At 34.1% G+C, this 14,909-nt stretch overlaps 1 protein-coding gene across 3 annotated transcripts; it reads right to left on the minus strand.

The window, feature by feature from the left end:
* Positions 1 to 82: 82 nt before the first annotated feature.
* Positions 83 to 14,015, minus strand: LOC125054380 (F-box/LRR-repeat protein 2). 3 transcript variants are annotated; one of them, XM_047656237.1, is made up of 12 exons: positions 13,769 to 13,894; positions 8,039 to 8,156; positions 6,950 to 7,118; positions 6,279 to 6,434; positions 5,308 to 5,457; positions 4,727 to 4,887; positions 3,727 to 3,832; positions 3,019 to 3,220; positions 2,174 to 2,341; positions 1,331 to 1,385; positions 995 to 1,143; positions 83 to 235 (listed from the first exon to the last, which is right to left on the minus strand). In XM_047656237.1, exons 2-12 carry the CDS (start codon positions 8,093 to 8,095, stop codon positions 100 to 102), a joined length of 1,509 nt encoding a protein of 502 aa, XP_047512193.1. In that variant the 5' UTR covers positions 8,096 to 8,156; positions 13,769 to 13,894; the 3' UTR covers positions 83 to 99. The 3 variants fall into 3 exon arrangements, with proteins under 3 accessions (XP_047512193.1, XP_047512192.1, XP_047512191.1); XM_047656236.1 differs by lacking the exon at positions 8,039 to 8,156 and having other exon boundaries at positions 13,769 to 14,015; XM_047656235.1 differs by lacking the exons at positions 8,039 to 8,156; positions 13,769 to 13,894 and adding an exon at positions 7,415 to 7,596.
* Between the last annotated feature and the right edge of the window lie 894 nt (positions 14,016 to 14,909).

Consider the following 14,909-nt stretch of genomic DNA (forward strand, 5'->3'; position numbering starts at 1 on the left):
TTTTTTTATTGCATCAAAACAGAAATTAAGAGGTTGTTGCTAGTGAAAATAATTTACAATCAGGTCTAAGAGTAAATACAAATAAAGTAGTAAATGTTTTTAATTAAATATAAGATCTTTATAATTAGACAAGAGGTAATAATTGGAAACACGGCAGTTGGTAGACGTCCGAACGACGGTGGTACGATCCGCGCGCTCAAAGTTTGCTTTCACGATCTCGTAGTAGCGGCCATCACTGAAATAAAAAATATTTTAGATTGTAAGGCTCATAACGGTAATCTGTGCAACATGAAACGCTTTACTCTAAAGCTCCTATAAGTCAAGGAGATGTTGATGGCAACAACTTTAGCATAGGTACATTACCACATTATTTGCCAAAATACCTAGTTTCTCTATAAAAATTAACAATTAGAGTGCCGAAAGAGAATCAGCGTGGCAGTTTTTGCGAAATTTTACTTGCGTCATTTCTTTTATTAAACAAAATTATATACTTTTATTTATTCATATTTACTATCGAGATGATTAAAGTAATATATTATATTATAAAGACCTTTAAGTTTTGAAGTTTGTTAACAACTACTTAGCACTACTGTGACTAAATCCCACGAATGCTCTCTTACCGCACAGATTCTATGTGCTTTTTTAAGAAAAAGAAGAATAAAAAAGAACGTAGAAATCATAAATTGTCTAATAAACTTTTCTTTTTTTTGAATAGTAGTCTAAGGGGCTGTTCAAGTATTATGTAAGCAGATTTACAGCAATTTATCGCCCCTCCCTCTCTTGTCAGCAAAAGTAAGCAAAGCTCTCAAAAATAATAGTACATAAACGTATTATTTTTTTGTAGGAATCCTCGAAAATGCATTTCGTTTACGAGCATAGACAATGTGTAAAAAAGTAAATAATTACTGTTGACGTAATCACCAAATATGAAAATCCAAATTAAGTAATTTCCATATCTCTTTAAATTAAGATTAAAAAAACAGTAACGTCATACCTTAGCACAAGACTCTTGAGTTTAAGACATTTCACACGCAAAACATCGATTGCCTTCTGACTCTTGTCACTAAAACGTAGGTTTTCAGGATCCCAGCGCAGCTCCAGCCGCTCTAAGTTGGGGCAGCTATTGGCAATGCCGTCCATTAACTAAATTAAAAAAGTATTTAATTAAAATGCATTTTGTAAACGAGTTGATGGATTCTTGATTTAATATTTCATTCAAAAAAAATCCTCTAGTGAAATTTTTCGTAATTTACTTACATGAAAGATTATTTTATTAATCTCCTAATTTTAACTGCGTTTAAAGCGATGATAAGTGATAACTATTTCTCACCTGGTCCACGTGAATGTTGACACCGAGTCTTTCCTGTGTACCCATTATTAGTATCCTGAAATGTATTTTTAAATCCGTAAGTAATGAAGGCATGTATAGTCCATTGAAATGTTACAATTGAGGGAGGGCCCATTGATAAAATCAAAAGAAAAAAGTTATTAAGCAAAAAAAGAAATTTTTAGTTATTTTTTTTACTTAAGTAAACTTTTTGGATTTATGATAAAAAGTTACACATACATAATTGTAGGCAAAGCGATTTCCTACAAAATATGTCTTTATAAATTTTTTGTCCGATGGATAGTTTAGGGATAATATATAGCCAAAAACGTGTTTTCATCCCTTTTTCCAAGATGGCGGCCTATTTTTTTAAGCTTGTATTGACCCCCCTACATGTCCCATAAATAAAATTGTGTCCTCTATCAAATATTCAGCCTAAGAAACATTTCAATGGACTAATATACAAAAAGTAATTTGTTATTCCATCCTAACGGAAATCCTAACTTATACGGCTGATACTGATATAACCTACTTGAAGCCTAAGGACTGGTCTATAGTGCTACTGGAACAACCTTTTAAATAATATATATTTTTTTTAATTTTTAAAAATAAATTTTTCGATTATTTGATGATGATTGATGCATATAAATTAGTAAAAAATCCAAGATAAATTATGTATTTCGTAGTTATTGTTTTTAATATATATGTTATTTAAAAATGGGAATAGAATTACTGGTCAAATTTATGAAATCTTTACGGAATTGATGAACCATCTAAAATTCATCTAAAAAAATATCGGTCGAGAACCCGTTTTAGCAAGACAAGGGTATGTTTACGCATATTTACTTAGCATTAGTAAGAAGCTGAAGAACACTCTGCCATAGCTGATCAGTGATATGGGGCATCCCACTTAGCACCAGACCCGACAGTTGTGCCCCAACACGAGACAGGAAGCGATGCAACGCGTCATCCGACAAGTTGTCAGACGAGTCCACATCCAGGGCTAAAAGACTCCTGAAAAAGATTGAGATTCGTTATATGATGATGATTCTTCTGTGTAAAAAATGATTATAAAATTAAAGATATTTAAACAAATTTGTTTAATTATTGGGCATCATGAAAAGGTAGCGTTCAAGTATTACGTAACGAATTTGGGGGGGGGTCCTTTTGTAAAACGTTACGATGTTTATTTTCAAAGAAAGTGGTACATTGTGGTGCATGCAAATATCATAATAATAAGAACAGTAAAGTTATTTATAATTTTTTAAAAATTTATGGTCTAAATACTCTCCCACACTATAAAGGCACCTTGCCTTTAAAAAAATTACCATCTTCCCCTTGAAAGTATTACACGGCAGTGATCTATATTTTATTTTTGGACATATTTAAATAAAAGTGTTTCATAACTTTCGTTCTATCAAAGTTTATATTTATTTTCGCACTTATATTATATAATTAGAAAAATAAATGATTCAAAATAACTTGACGCGTAGAATACCTACAATCTCATCATCGTATGTTCTCACGTAATTAGTCAAAATTTTTAAGAAATGTTCAACTAAGTATTTTATTAATTTAAAAAAAAAGTTTTGACAATGAACAGATGATGTTTAAAATGGGATATAATTTAACACAGTAGAGTAGTATCAATTCAGTCGCGAAAATAAAAAGATGCTCTGTGTAGCACCTACCTTGTAGTACCAGCCTCCAGCCAAGCCTTTAACACGGAGTCATTGAACCCATTAATTTGACCTGCACTTAGGAATCGAAGGTTCGGGATCCTGCTAAGCATGTCGATTAAACATTCAGTTGACAAATCCGTAGCTGTCACATCCAACTCCTGGATCGAAGACTTTTCCCACTCCACCTGCATCACGTATTCTGATTGAAGACCTGGAATAATATTTACTCGCATAAGTTCTGCATATCTGTAATACAACTTACTTGAAGATATATTTTACTAAAAGAATCAACGAAATTGGGGGTTACTTTGATCTTTAAAGTGACGTTGATTCAACATTACTTTTGTAAACAAACCAAGACAGATGCCATTAAGATTTCAATCTTTATAAAGTTACTAGCTGATCCGGCAAACGTCGTTTTGCCATGTATATCATTTTAAAATTAGGGGTTGTATGTATTTTTTAATGCTGTATCATAAAAAAATAAATAATTTATCTAAAAATTAAAAAAAAACATTTAGGGGTGGACTACCCTTAACATTTAGGGGGATGAAAAATAGATGTTATCCGATTCTCAGACATACCCAATATGCACACAAAATTTCATGAGAATCGGTCAAGCCGTTTCGGAGGAGCTTAACTACAAACTAGATTAGCTACTCAAAGGCTTAGTCTATGAAGTAATAATAAGCATTTAGGTTTAATAAGATTACTTACTGCATCCATTCATAAGTAAGCAGGTGAGTCTTCGTGACCTTTGGAACAGAGTCTTCATAGTGGAACCCGTTACCTTATTGCAGTAATTCACTGCTAGACATTCTAACTGAAAACATAAATTGTTTGATTAGATTACATTTATCGAAATTAATGTAAGCTAGTTACCCACAAGATGGACGCCCTATTTTTTTTGAAGTTATACTTCTTTAGGCGCGTTATGAAAAATTTATGAGAGTGAAATTTTACGATGCGCGCGCACCGTGACACAAAATTAACAGAATGAAGTTGCCCACGGAAGACGCTACGGTTTTGGACATGATTTAAACACAACATTCGAATAATAATATAATTTATATTACACTGTAAGAGAATAATAATAAATATTTATTTATTTAATTTTTCAAATGTAAACTGAACTTTATCGACTATAATGACTCCTTTTCCAGTCTTTGATTATTTCATTGTAATTTATTATTTGCATGCAATCAAAAACTATTTTTAATAATACCAAAGAAGTATAACTTCTTACGCGCGTACATAAGTACACGCACCCTTTTTTTATGTAATAGGAGGCAAATAGGCAGGAGACTCATCTGATGTTAAGTGATACCGCCGCCCATGGACACTCACAATGCCAGGAGGCTCGCAAGTGCGTTGCCGACCTTTCAAGAATTGGTACGCTCTTTTCTTGAAGGACCCTAAGTCGAATTGGTTCGGATATACTTCAGTGGGCAGCTGGTTCCACATAGTGGTGGTGCGCGGCAAAACAACCATATCATACCGTAACAACCATATTTGTATCATGAAACAAGTTTTATTATTATTATTATCAGTGTGGTTTTTTTAGAGCTTTAAATACTCTTAGGACAGAACATATTAAAGCAATATTTCAAAATTATATATAATAATTAATAGTATTTTAAATACTTTATAGCAGTCGTGGTCAACAAGTCTAGTCTATAAAATTGGTGGTACACGCGTAAATCAATGTAAGATATACCTGGATACAGTTAGAGCTGAAAGCATCAATATGCGAATCGTCCACAAAATTGATCCCATACAAATTAATCACGCGCAGGTTGGGCGTGGCCGACTTGAGTTTGTGTACGTTGATTACTTCGTAGATCTCCTCCTCTTCTTCTTCTACCTTCTCGTACGTGCCTGAAAGAGATTTTCCGATTAAAGTAATGTACGATCAGTCATCAATTCCTCAGTCTGGTTATACAGACTGAAGAATAAAATAATTCTCATAAGTTTCAATTAGCGATATGTTTGGATTTATTACTAACACTTTATATTACCAAACAAAACTTTTTTTTTATAGGATAGAAACGAGCCTACGGGACGCCCAAAAAGCCCATGGACACCTATTTTAGTTGGTGCGTTGTCGGCCGCTCTTCCAGATCTTCCAGGGAAGACCTCCACAGGGAGTCTATTCAACGGTACGCTAGTTCACAAATGAAATGTGAAGCGGACTGTAGAAGATGCCAATCAAGGTGATCCACATTAAAGCTTTATCATATCTATACCGTTTCTATTCCAAGGAATTTGTAAATTTATATTGTATTCAATAAAACTTACCAATGAGGTGCAATATCTCCAGGCCGTTGATAAAATTATAAATCTTCCTCATGAAGCCTTCCATGAAGATGACTTCTGACAGGCAGATGCAGAGGTAACGCAGCTTCGTAGGAAACGCCTGCATCTCTGAGAAGTCATGGAGTTGCATCGCTGAAAAGAAATGAATGATTACTTTAGGATTTCAAAAGTGTCGCTTGATAAGTTTTTTTTCCCTACATGTGTCTTCACTGAGACATCATGGGACATTACGGTCTAGCCTAACTTAAGACTAATAAGTAATTCAAGTCTTATCTAATTTACTAATAAGGAATAAGGATTGATAAGTGAGTCTACAAAATGGCATGGGAATATCTTTTTTTTTATTGATAAAAGGCTTGCCAACGCTCGGCACACTAATACATTGGTATAAATAAACAAAAAATACAATTTTTAATGTGACATACATGTAGAGATCATACAAATATCAATCAAAACAATTATTAAACAAAACAAACATTACAAACATTACAAAAAAAAACAATTTCTAATCAAAAAAATTAAAAGTACAAAAAACTAAACAAAATTCGATTTTATAGTGTGAGAGGAGCAACTATGGATATCCAGACCTAGCTCGTTTATCAGAATGCCTAATCTGGACATTGGTGAGCTTAGACCAAAACGCGTTCTACGGAACGGGACAAATGGAATACGCGTGGAGAAGCAGGCAAGATAAGAACTAACTCCGGGCGATTGTAAGCGAATTAGAAATTCTTGTTTTTTCTTATTTTTGGTACAAATGTTTATATTTGAAATGTAAAAAAATATAACTTATCACTTAAATATTATTTTTACGTCGTAATTTTGTTTCTTATAAAATAATTACGAGTAACTACTACGGCTTTATTTTTTCAATATTAATTTTGATTTTTTTACGCAATTATTAATTCGTGGTTTCGGAATAATTCGGTTTTAATAAACAAACGATTTCTTACCAGTACTGAAGTCCAGTAGCATATGAGTCAGATTGGGGCATTTGGCAGCTAACTCATGGAGTACTGTGTGGGTTATCAGCTCAATCGGGAGTTCGATGTAGCGAAGAGATGGACCGAATCTGATCGAAATCAATGCTAGGAGAGATTCTAGGGAGCCTGTAACATACATTTTATGCACAATAGTATTTTTACTATACTTTTGGATAAAAACTAATCTTGATTTGTACAGAAGTGTTGGCCTAGTAGCTTCAGCGTGCGACTCTCATTCCTGAGGTCGTAGGTTCGATCCCCGGCTGTGCACCAATGGACTTTCTTTCTATGAATTTAAGATACGCTCGAACGGTGAAGGAACACATCGTAAGGAAACCAGCTTGCCTATGACCCAAAAAGTTAACGGCGTGCGTCAGGCACAGAAGGCTGATCACCTACTTGCCTATTAGATTACCAAATGATCATGAAAAAGATACAGAAATCTGAGGACCTAAAAAGGTTGTAGGGCCATTGATTTATTTATTTTTTTATCTTGATTTGTAAGTAGATAGGAGCTGCTTATTTAGACATTAAGAGATAATAAATTTTAAAATCAGTTTATACCGTAATAATAAACCTGTTAGAACCACTAAAATCTATTAAGAATCGTTTAGATTTTTAAACATTCTGAATGGCCTTACCAACGTGTAAACCAGAAATCTCTGGTCTCAAACTGACATGGGTCCACAATCGCGTGTCATATGCAACCATTCGCCAACGTTTGCATACGGTGGCCATGCGACATATTTCCCGATGTGTGAGGTAGCAGAATATGTTCAGCAACACTTTATCTGGCAGCTTTTCTATAGTCTGGAACAAATATTTTCGAATAATATAACATCAAGCTTTTGATGTAAGACTGTCGACAAAGTATTTTTTACCTATTTTCACAGATCAATCAACAATCTTCCTGTTAACTATAGTAAAACTAAACAGTCTTAACCTTAAAATATATTGTTGTGTCCTCTACAATATACAAATATATGTGTTATATGTTTACTCACGTTTTATAGAATTACAAATAATCTAAAACCTCAATAAATTGGTGTAGGAAGGTTAGAGAAATTCATAAATAGGTCAATAACACAAACAATATCATCGTTTACCGTATTAGCAAAGGGACTCCTCATTCCACCTTCAGTCAAATATACCTGGCTGGCCTCGAGGGCCAGCTGTCCCCAAACATCTGTTGGTATATCCATAACTACACTTAATCACTACAAATGTATAAAAATGCACAATATTACTGATATTAGGGAGGAACCACGGTCGTATCTAAGAAAAGACGAGTTAATTTTAGAATCAGCTGGTCGGCTCGGTTTGAGTAGGAATCAGTTGGAATACTTTTTAATTTATATAAAACCTATTTTGAAACGGAAATGTTTTTAATTTAAAAGGCGAATTTAAATAGGTTTTATTAAATAAGAGTTGGAGGAGGCGGAATAAACCACGTGCGTTTCAACAATTTCAAACGCCTGTAAAAATAATCGTGAATTTTGTTTAGAAAATTGTTGGAAATATTTCTTTAAATAATTACATGGGACGGTGCTACCCACTTTAATATGATAAAAATTAGGTATAAAGTAGAGTATATAAGCTAATATCTTAATGGAAAGATACTCTTGGATTGTAATGATCGAAAATAAAGTAATTATAAACGCCTACTTAATTTTAAAGAGCAAATTGAAAGAAACGCTACACATTTCTTACGTAAAAAGTGAAAAACCGACTTGGCTCTTTTTCCTCCTAAGCGGTATAACGGGATATCCAGTACTCGTATCCTCCATTTTGAAGACAAGGGGTCGTGCAGGTAGATAAGCTGAAGCATTTGTTATGTGTTAGTAGCTCCTGTGTAAGAAAATATTAGATTAGTTGCGTTAAATAACACTGGCATTCAACTTTTTACTTCTTTATTAGAATTAGTACTATCTAGTAGAAGATAGAGGTGTCGCTACAAAATGTTTGTTTAAATTATATAATTGCTGTTAAACACAAAGTAAAACAGTGGTCATAAATTGCTTAGGTGTTAGTGGAAAAGTTAATTTTTCGCAGGTAAAACACATTTAATGTCACTTGTGTAATTAAATAAAATAAAGTCTTACTCTCGGTATAGCATATTCTTATACTAAAGTCAATTTGTGTACGCACCCTAAGAGTAGGTAAGTTTCAGAAACTTCAAGCCCCATACAGTGGCGTAACTATACCATCTGGGGCCCGTGGCAAATTCTTTTTATGGGGCCTTACCAGTAAAAATCGACACTCAGTTTAATTTTAATAAACTTCGAGATTTTCAACGTACTCAATTACACGTTGTATATATCACACTAATGGCCATAGGCCTCCTCTCTTAGGAGGGAATGGTCTGTAGTCCGCACGCTAGCCTAATACGTATTGGAGACTTCACATTCATCAATACAACATAATATCTCTTGGTCAGGGGCCCTCTTGGGTCGGGGGCCCGTGGCATTTTGCCAGCCCTGCCACCCTATTGTTACGCCACTGGCTTCGTACGTTAAAAGTGTATTGTATTTTGACATATACAGGTGATAGTTCGCGCATACACCTTTTTTAATGTCACCCGTGTCGAGATTTAGCTCAAACCATGAATTGTGTCAAATAATGCATTTTAATCCTTGGTTATTATTATTTGATCAAAGGCCAATTTATAATAATAAATCAATTTCAAATCGATTAGAGTAATAGCAATCCGTTTGCCAAAACATCACTTAAGATTAAAAGCAATTGCTTTGAACATGCAATGACTGTTATTTATACTTTCTGGTTATTCCAACAATAGATAATACTAGTGTACCTGTAATCATATAACTAAAGGACATCGTAGAACTAATCGAGTGAAGGATACTCTGTCTTCGATTTTATTATAGTAGGGGAGCCCACGATGCTAAATGGGGATTTACTCGAGCGTCGTAGAGACCTATTGGGATGCAAAGCTTAGATAATAAGAAGAAAAAAATGTTATATGATATATACCTTTACATCGGTGGGGGAAGCGGCTATAGATTGTTAAATATGTAAAAAAAAACTGTTGCATGGACATCCTCGAGCGCGTCAGATATTGATAGCATCAATGCCCTACGTTTTTTAATAATGTAGGTACGTATGTTAATCTGATCGTTTGCATGATGCGGGTGGTTGTATTTAAAGGTTGAAAATGAAAAAAAAATTAATCGAGCGCGTCAGATTGTCTAAGGGAGTGTTAAGTGCACCAAAAAAAAGCTCTCATTCACTAATCTGACGATTTCGATGGGACGCAAATCCGCGGCCATTTTCATAATGTGCAAAAAAAAATCGCCATTTTGAAATACTCAAGCGCGTCAGATTAAGATATATATTTTTGGGATTTTCAAACCGCAATAACTTTTGAATGGATCAAGCAATTTTCACGCGGTTGGCGGCGTTCGACGCAGTTTTGTCTCTTTTATCAATTTTAATTGATCGAACCACAAATTTCGGAGTAATCCCGAAAAAACACTTTTTCGGGTTTCTTTCGTTCACGATATCTCTCGAACGAATCAACCGCTTTTGACCAGCTTGGTGGCGATCGACGTGGTTTTTCAAGCTCAAAGGCGGATTAGTTTTTGAATTTGATCGATAAAGAAAGCACTTAAAAAAAAAACTTATTTTTTTTGAGATTTTTCAAAATTTCTCAAAATCTATCGGTCTGAATCGGTTCAAATTCACAGGAAATGTAATTTTGAGGGAAATATTTAGAACGCCGTTTAGTAGATTCCGATCGGTTTAAGGAAATGTAGGCATCATGCAGCTGCACGCATTTAACTTTATCGACGAATTTTTGTTATTTCGGCTTGCGGAAATCGTCAGATTATGTATATATTTTTCATTATTCTTGAATTATTTCCTTCAAAATAAAAAAAATATTAGCTACGCTCGAGAATGTCGAGATGACGTTTTTTTTTACAACTTTGTTGCCCTCCCCTTTTTTTACGTCACTCACAAATTGTCAGATTAGTGGAATATACACTTTTTAGGATGTAATTAACTCACCCTACCTTAATCTGACGCGCTCGAGAATTTCTGATGGTCAATTTTTTTTTACTAATCTGATCCTGTATCCTTCACGGGCGGCCTTACATATGGGCCTCATGTTTTGTGGAGGTACTTAACCGGGTACAAGGTATTCCCCTGTATATTAATCTGCCGCGCTTTAGTAAATCCCGAAATTCCCTCTTGGGCTCCCCTACCATTATATATCGATGTATGATTATTATTTATATTATTATTATTATTTATATTATTATTATATTTTGGCAAAAAAATATTTACTGAATTATTTATCATTTTTATGCTGTTTTAAGTGTTATTCTACAAGCATATTTATAATCTATATAAAGACACATCACAATATTTTATGTGATTAAAAGGTCACCAGACGGAGACCAAACAAATTGCGGAATTCACTTAAAAAGTAATGAAATGCAAAAGTCTTCGTGAAATATTCGATTTGGCGAAGAATGTGAACTAATAAAATGCAAATTGACACTTGTTTACTGTCATGTACTCATCCAATTTAATGTGTTACCAAGTATAGATTTAAATGAGAATACAAGTTATTTTTTTATTCACTATGTAATGTTATCAAACAGGTAATAAAATAGAATAAATACTAACAGTAGTACTTAATTTTTTTAAATTTATTATTTGAAGTGCATTGTTGGCCTAGTAGTATCCGTGTGCGACTGCATCCCTGAGGTCGTAGGTTCGATCCCCGGCTGTAAACCAATGCAATTTCTTTCTATGTGCGCATTTCACACACTCGTACAGTGAAGATAACATCGTGAACCGGCAAGCCCTTGACTCAAAAACTGTGTCAGACACAAAAGCCTGAACACCTGCCTATTATAAAAAAAACAAATAATCACGAAACAGATACAGATCTGTGCCGGTTTTTACTATAAAATTTCTTTATATCCATAACTAAGCAATTGATTCTCATATTTCTCTTGCAGTTCCAACTATGCATTCTTTTATATTTACTAGCAATATGGAAGCATGTCGCGCGACTCTCGCATCATGGTAGAGGTTCGATCCCCGGCTTTTTACCAATGGAATTTTCAATTACATGTCATCGTAATGGATTTTTTTGTCTATCAACTTGCTCATACAGGAAGAAAAATATTGAGAGGCATATCTAAGACCAAAAAACGAAGACGTGTGTACTTCTGTAACCTTCTGGTTGATGGGAAAATAATAAAAAATAGAGACAAAATGATTGTAGCGCCACAGTTTTAAACCAAGAAGTTTATTAATGTTTCTACGCTATTTATTGTAAAAATAAAGTATCCCAAATATGCCAGTAATTTTTCCCGTCTACCATTTTGGCACTTGGCCGTCGCGAGGTATTTCCTGCCGTTCTGACTCACGTTCTAAAGTCTACAAAATTAAACAAGGACACTACCAATCGACATTTCATGTCAAAATTTCGTTTAAGAGCGTTATAGTTATAGTCTAGTTGCAGCTCCTTACAAACGTTGTGTATAAAAAAAACTTAGCGATTAAAAAGTGTGGCGGAGAGTTTATTGCCAGTTCTTCTCTTCCGTTCTACGCCCTTGATTTGAGAACTGGCAGTAAATGTATAATTAGAAGCATTTAATGTATATTTCTTTTTTGTCGTTCAGAAGTGTACATTGTGTTACATGTTATATGAATAAATGATTTTTGACTTTACTATAAATAAAAGGAAAAACAAAACAATATCGCTTACCAAACAACGCTAATCAAACGTTTTACTTCAAATTAAGTGTCGAATATAGATTTGACAAAAGATTAAGTCTAAATTCTCTAAAGGAAATGGCTCTTTGATCAACATGTTAGGTAACACACTGCAACTTGGAACAATAAAATAATGTATAAAAGTCTCTAGAACTTAGTATTGAATTCGTATAATCCTTTAAATGATTTAAAGGCTGGAATTGAATCCAAGGATTAGTTAGCTCGAATAAAATTGACATTTAAAGATTGAAACTCCTTCCAGAAACTGGACCTGCAATATATCTAATCTATTTCAGTACTGAAATTGTATACAATATGCCTGACAATTTTGATAAAATGTTTTATTTATCATAAAATATAATGTCTTTTCAACTCAAATTATGTCAATATGTATAGCGAGTAGCCGGTAAGCCGACCATGACGCCTAGTTAGATTAATTAATTAATTATTATCGGCTAATTTTAACTCTGGCTCTAGTCTCTTGGCTTGGATAAGATGTAGACGCTTGTAATATTGTTAACAAGATATTATAACAACTTGATTCATATATACGTACCGTGTATCTATAATATGAAAAAATATTAACCTAGGATAGGTCCGCAATAATTTTTTTATTTAGGTAAATATTTATTATTTCGTCAAAACAAAAGATTAAGCCTTTTTTTAAGTCAGGCTTAAACAAATCAGCAGAGCAGTGTAGGCCTAGTGGATTCAGCGTGCGACTCTCATCCCTGAGGTCGTAGGTTCGATCCCCGGCTGTGTTTCGTTCAATGTGCTCGAACGGTGAAGGAAAACATCGTGAGGAAACCGACATGTCTTAGACCCAAGAAGTCGACGGCGTGTGTCAGGTACTTGCTTATTAGATTTAAAAATGATCATGAAACTTATTCAGAAATCTGAGGCCCAGACCTAAAAAGGTTGTAACGCCTCGATTTTTTTTTTAAACAAGTCAGAAAAAATATGGTGCCGCAATTTTTGTTGTTTTGTTGATGGTTATAAACATTTGTAAAAACCTTTTATACTAACCACTTGATAGGTTTCTGTTTATAATGGGACATCGTCTACACAAACATAATATCGCAATTTTACATCTTTAAAAAGCATTTGGTATCCAAATATTCCTTATTTATTTTGGCCTATAATTTTGGCTGTTAATATGAAACTGGCATGTTCCATCTTGATGATTGACGTCAGAACAATGTTAGAAAAATATTAATTTCTATTCGCATCTCGTTTCGTGACACAAATTGTTTAGTTCTTAATCATAGTTATTTATGTTATTATAGATAGAATTTACTCAGCTTCTTTACATGAGATCTCGAGATCGCATATCTCTAAATAGGCAATAGGCGATACAGACTGGCAATTATTCCGAAAAAAAAAGAATAGAAGAAGCAGGAAAGTAGAAAAGAGATAATAATTTTGTTACAATTTATATAAATATGAACGAAAGTGAATAAAAATTAAAAATATCCTCGAAGAATTGAATAGAAATATTTAAGGTACCTACGTAGGAATTAATTAGTATGTATTATTATCATTATCATATAAATAAAAAGCTCTCTGAGGTTCGGACCAAGGAAAGTATACTTTTAAACTAAACACTTACTAAGTATGAGATAACCGATAATGTTGGCTGGTATAATAAGGTATGTACGTGGTGATAGAATTAAACTTCTCTTAGTGAAGTAATAAATAAAAAAACTTACCACATTCTTCCGGCGGAAACTGGCGCCCGTATCATCTCTCGAGATGATAGCTGCTGCACTGTCCACATTCAATATACCCCAGGAATCCATTTTAAGGCAACTGTCCAAAACGGGCTACAATAACACTTCTGACTTGGCACACAATTTTTTTACCAAATAAAACTCGTACCCCGAAACGGCGAAAAAAAAAATAAACGTCAACACATTTTGGCGCGAACTCACAAACTGCCTGTCGCGTCCCTACTATCACTACGCGCGGTAAACGTTTAATTTTCAGTGTAGCAATATGTATACTTAATTATCGTTACTGGGCAAAGTCTGTTCATAATTAAGACAACATAAGATTTTAGTCTATTGCCAAAAGATTATATTTCGGATACCGAAAATAAGACTTGGCTTAAAGGTCTCGTTACCAGGCCATAAAATTATAAAAAAAAAATATATATATATTTCGGATACAGATTAAACTCGGTAAAACAAATTTTCTGCAAATAAATTGACTATTACAATTATCGGCTAGTGGGTTAGAATCGTTACATGCACAGATGCGGTGAATAATAAAAAAAAATCAGTGGCGCTACCACCTCGTTAGGTCTTGGCCTCAGATTTCTGAATCTGTTTCATGATAATTTTTAACTATAATAGGCAAGCTTTTTTTTGGGTCTAAGACATGTCGGTTTCCTCACGATGTTTTCCTTCACCGTTCGAGCAAATGTCAAATGCGCACATAGAAAGAAAGTCCATTGGTGCACAGCCGGGGATCGAACCTACGACCTCAGGCATGAGAGTCGCACGCTGAAGCCACTAGGCCAACACTGCTCTCAGATGCGGTAAAAGCATTAAGAAATATCAAAATAATCTACTCAGAATGCCACATAGTGCAATTCGGGCGTGTTGCTAGTATCTGGTATTTAAATTGGCAGGCCAAAATAAGTTCGGCATTTCGTTTCAACTGGGTTGTAGTGTGGTGCCAAGTATTCCCATTGCATTCGTGTCATGCATTGATGCCGATGGACGGATGTAGATCACTTTTCAAACATTGTAGGTATTATTTGACACCAAGATAGTTTATGGGATTGTTTGATGACCATGAAGTCAAAAAAACATTTTAACCTTCAACAACATTAAAAAAATATTTATA

The sequence above is a fragment of the Pieris napi genome, chromosome 12 (assembly GCF_905475465.1).
Source record: "Pieris napi chromosome 12, ilPieNapi1.2, whole genome shotgun sequence".
In the NCBI taxonomy this organism is placed as follows: Eukaryota; Metazoa; Arthropoda; class Insecta; order Lepidoptera; family Pieridae; genus Pieris; species Pieris napi.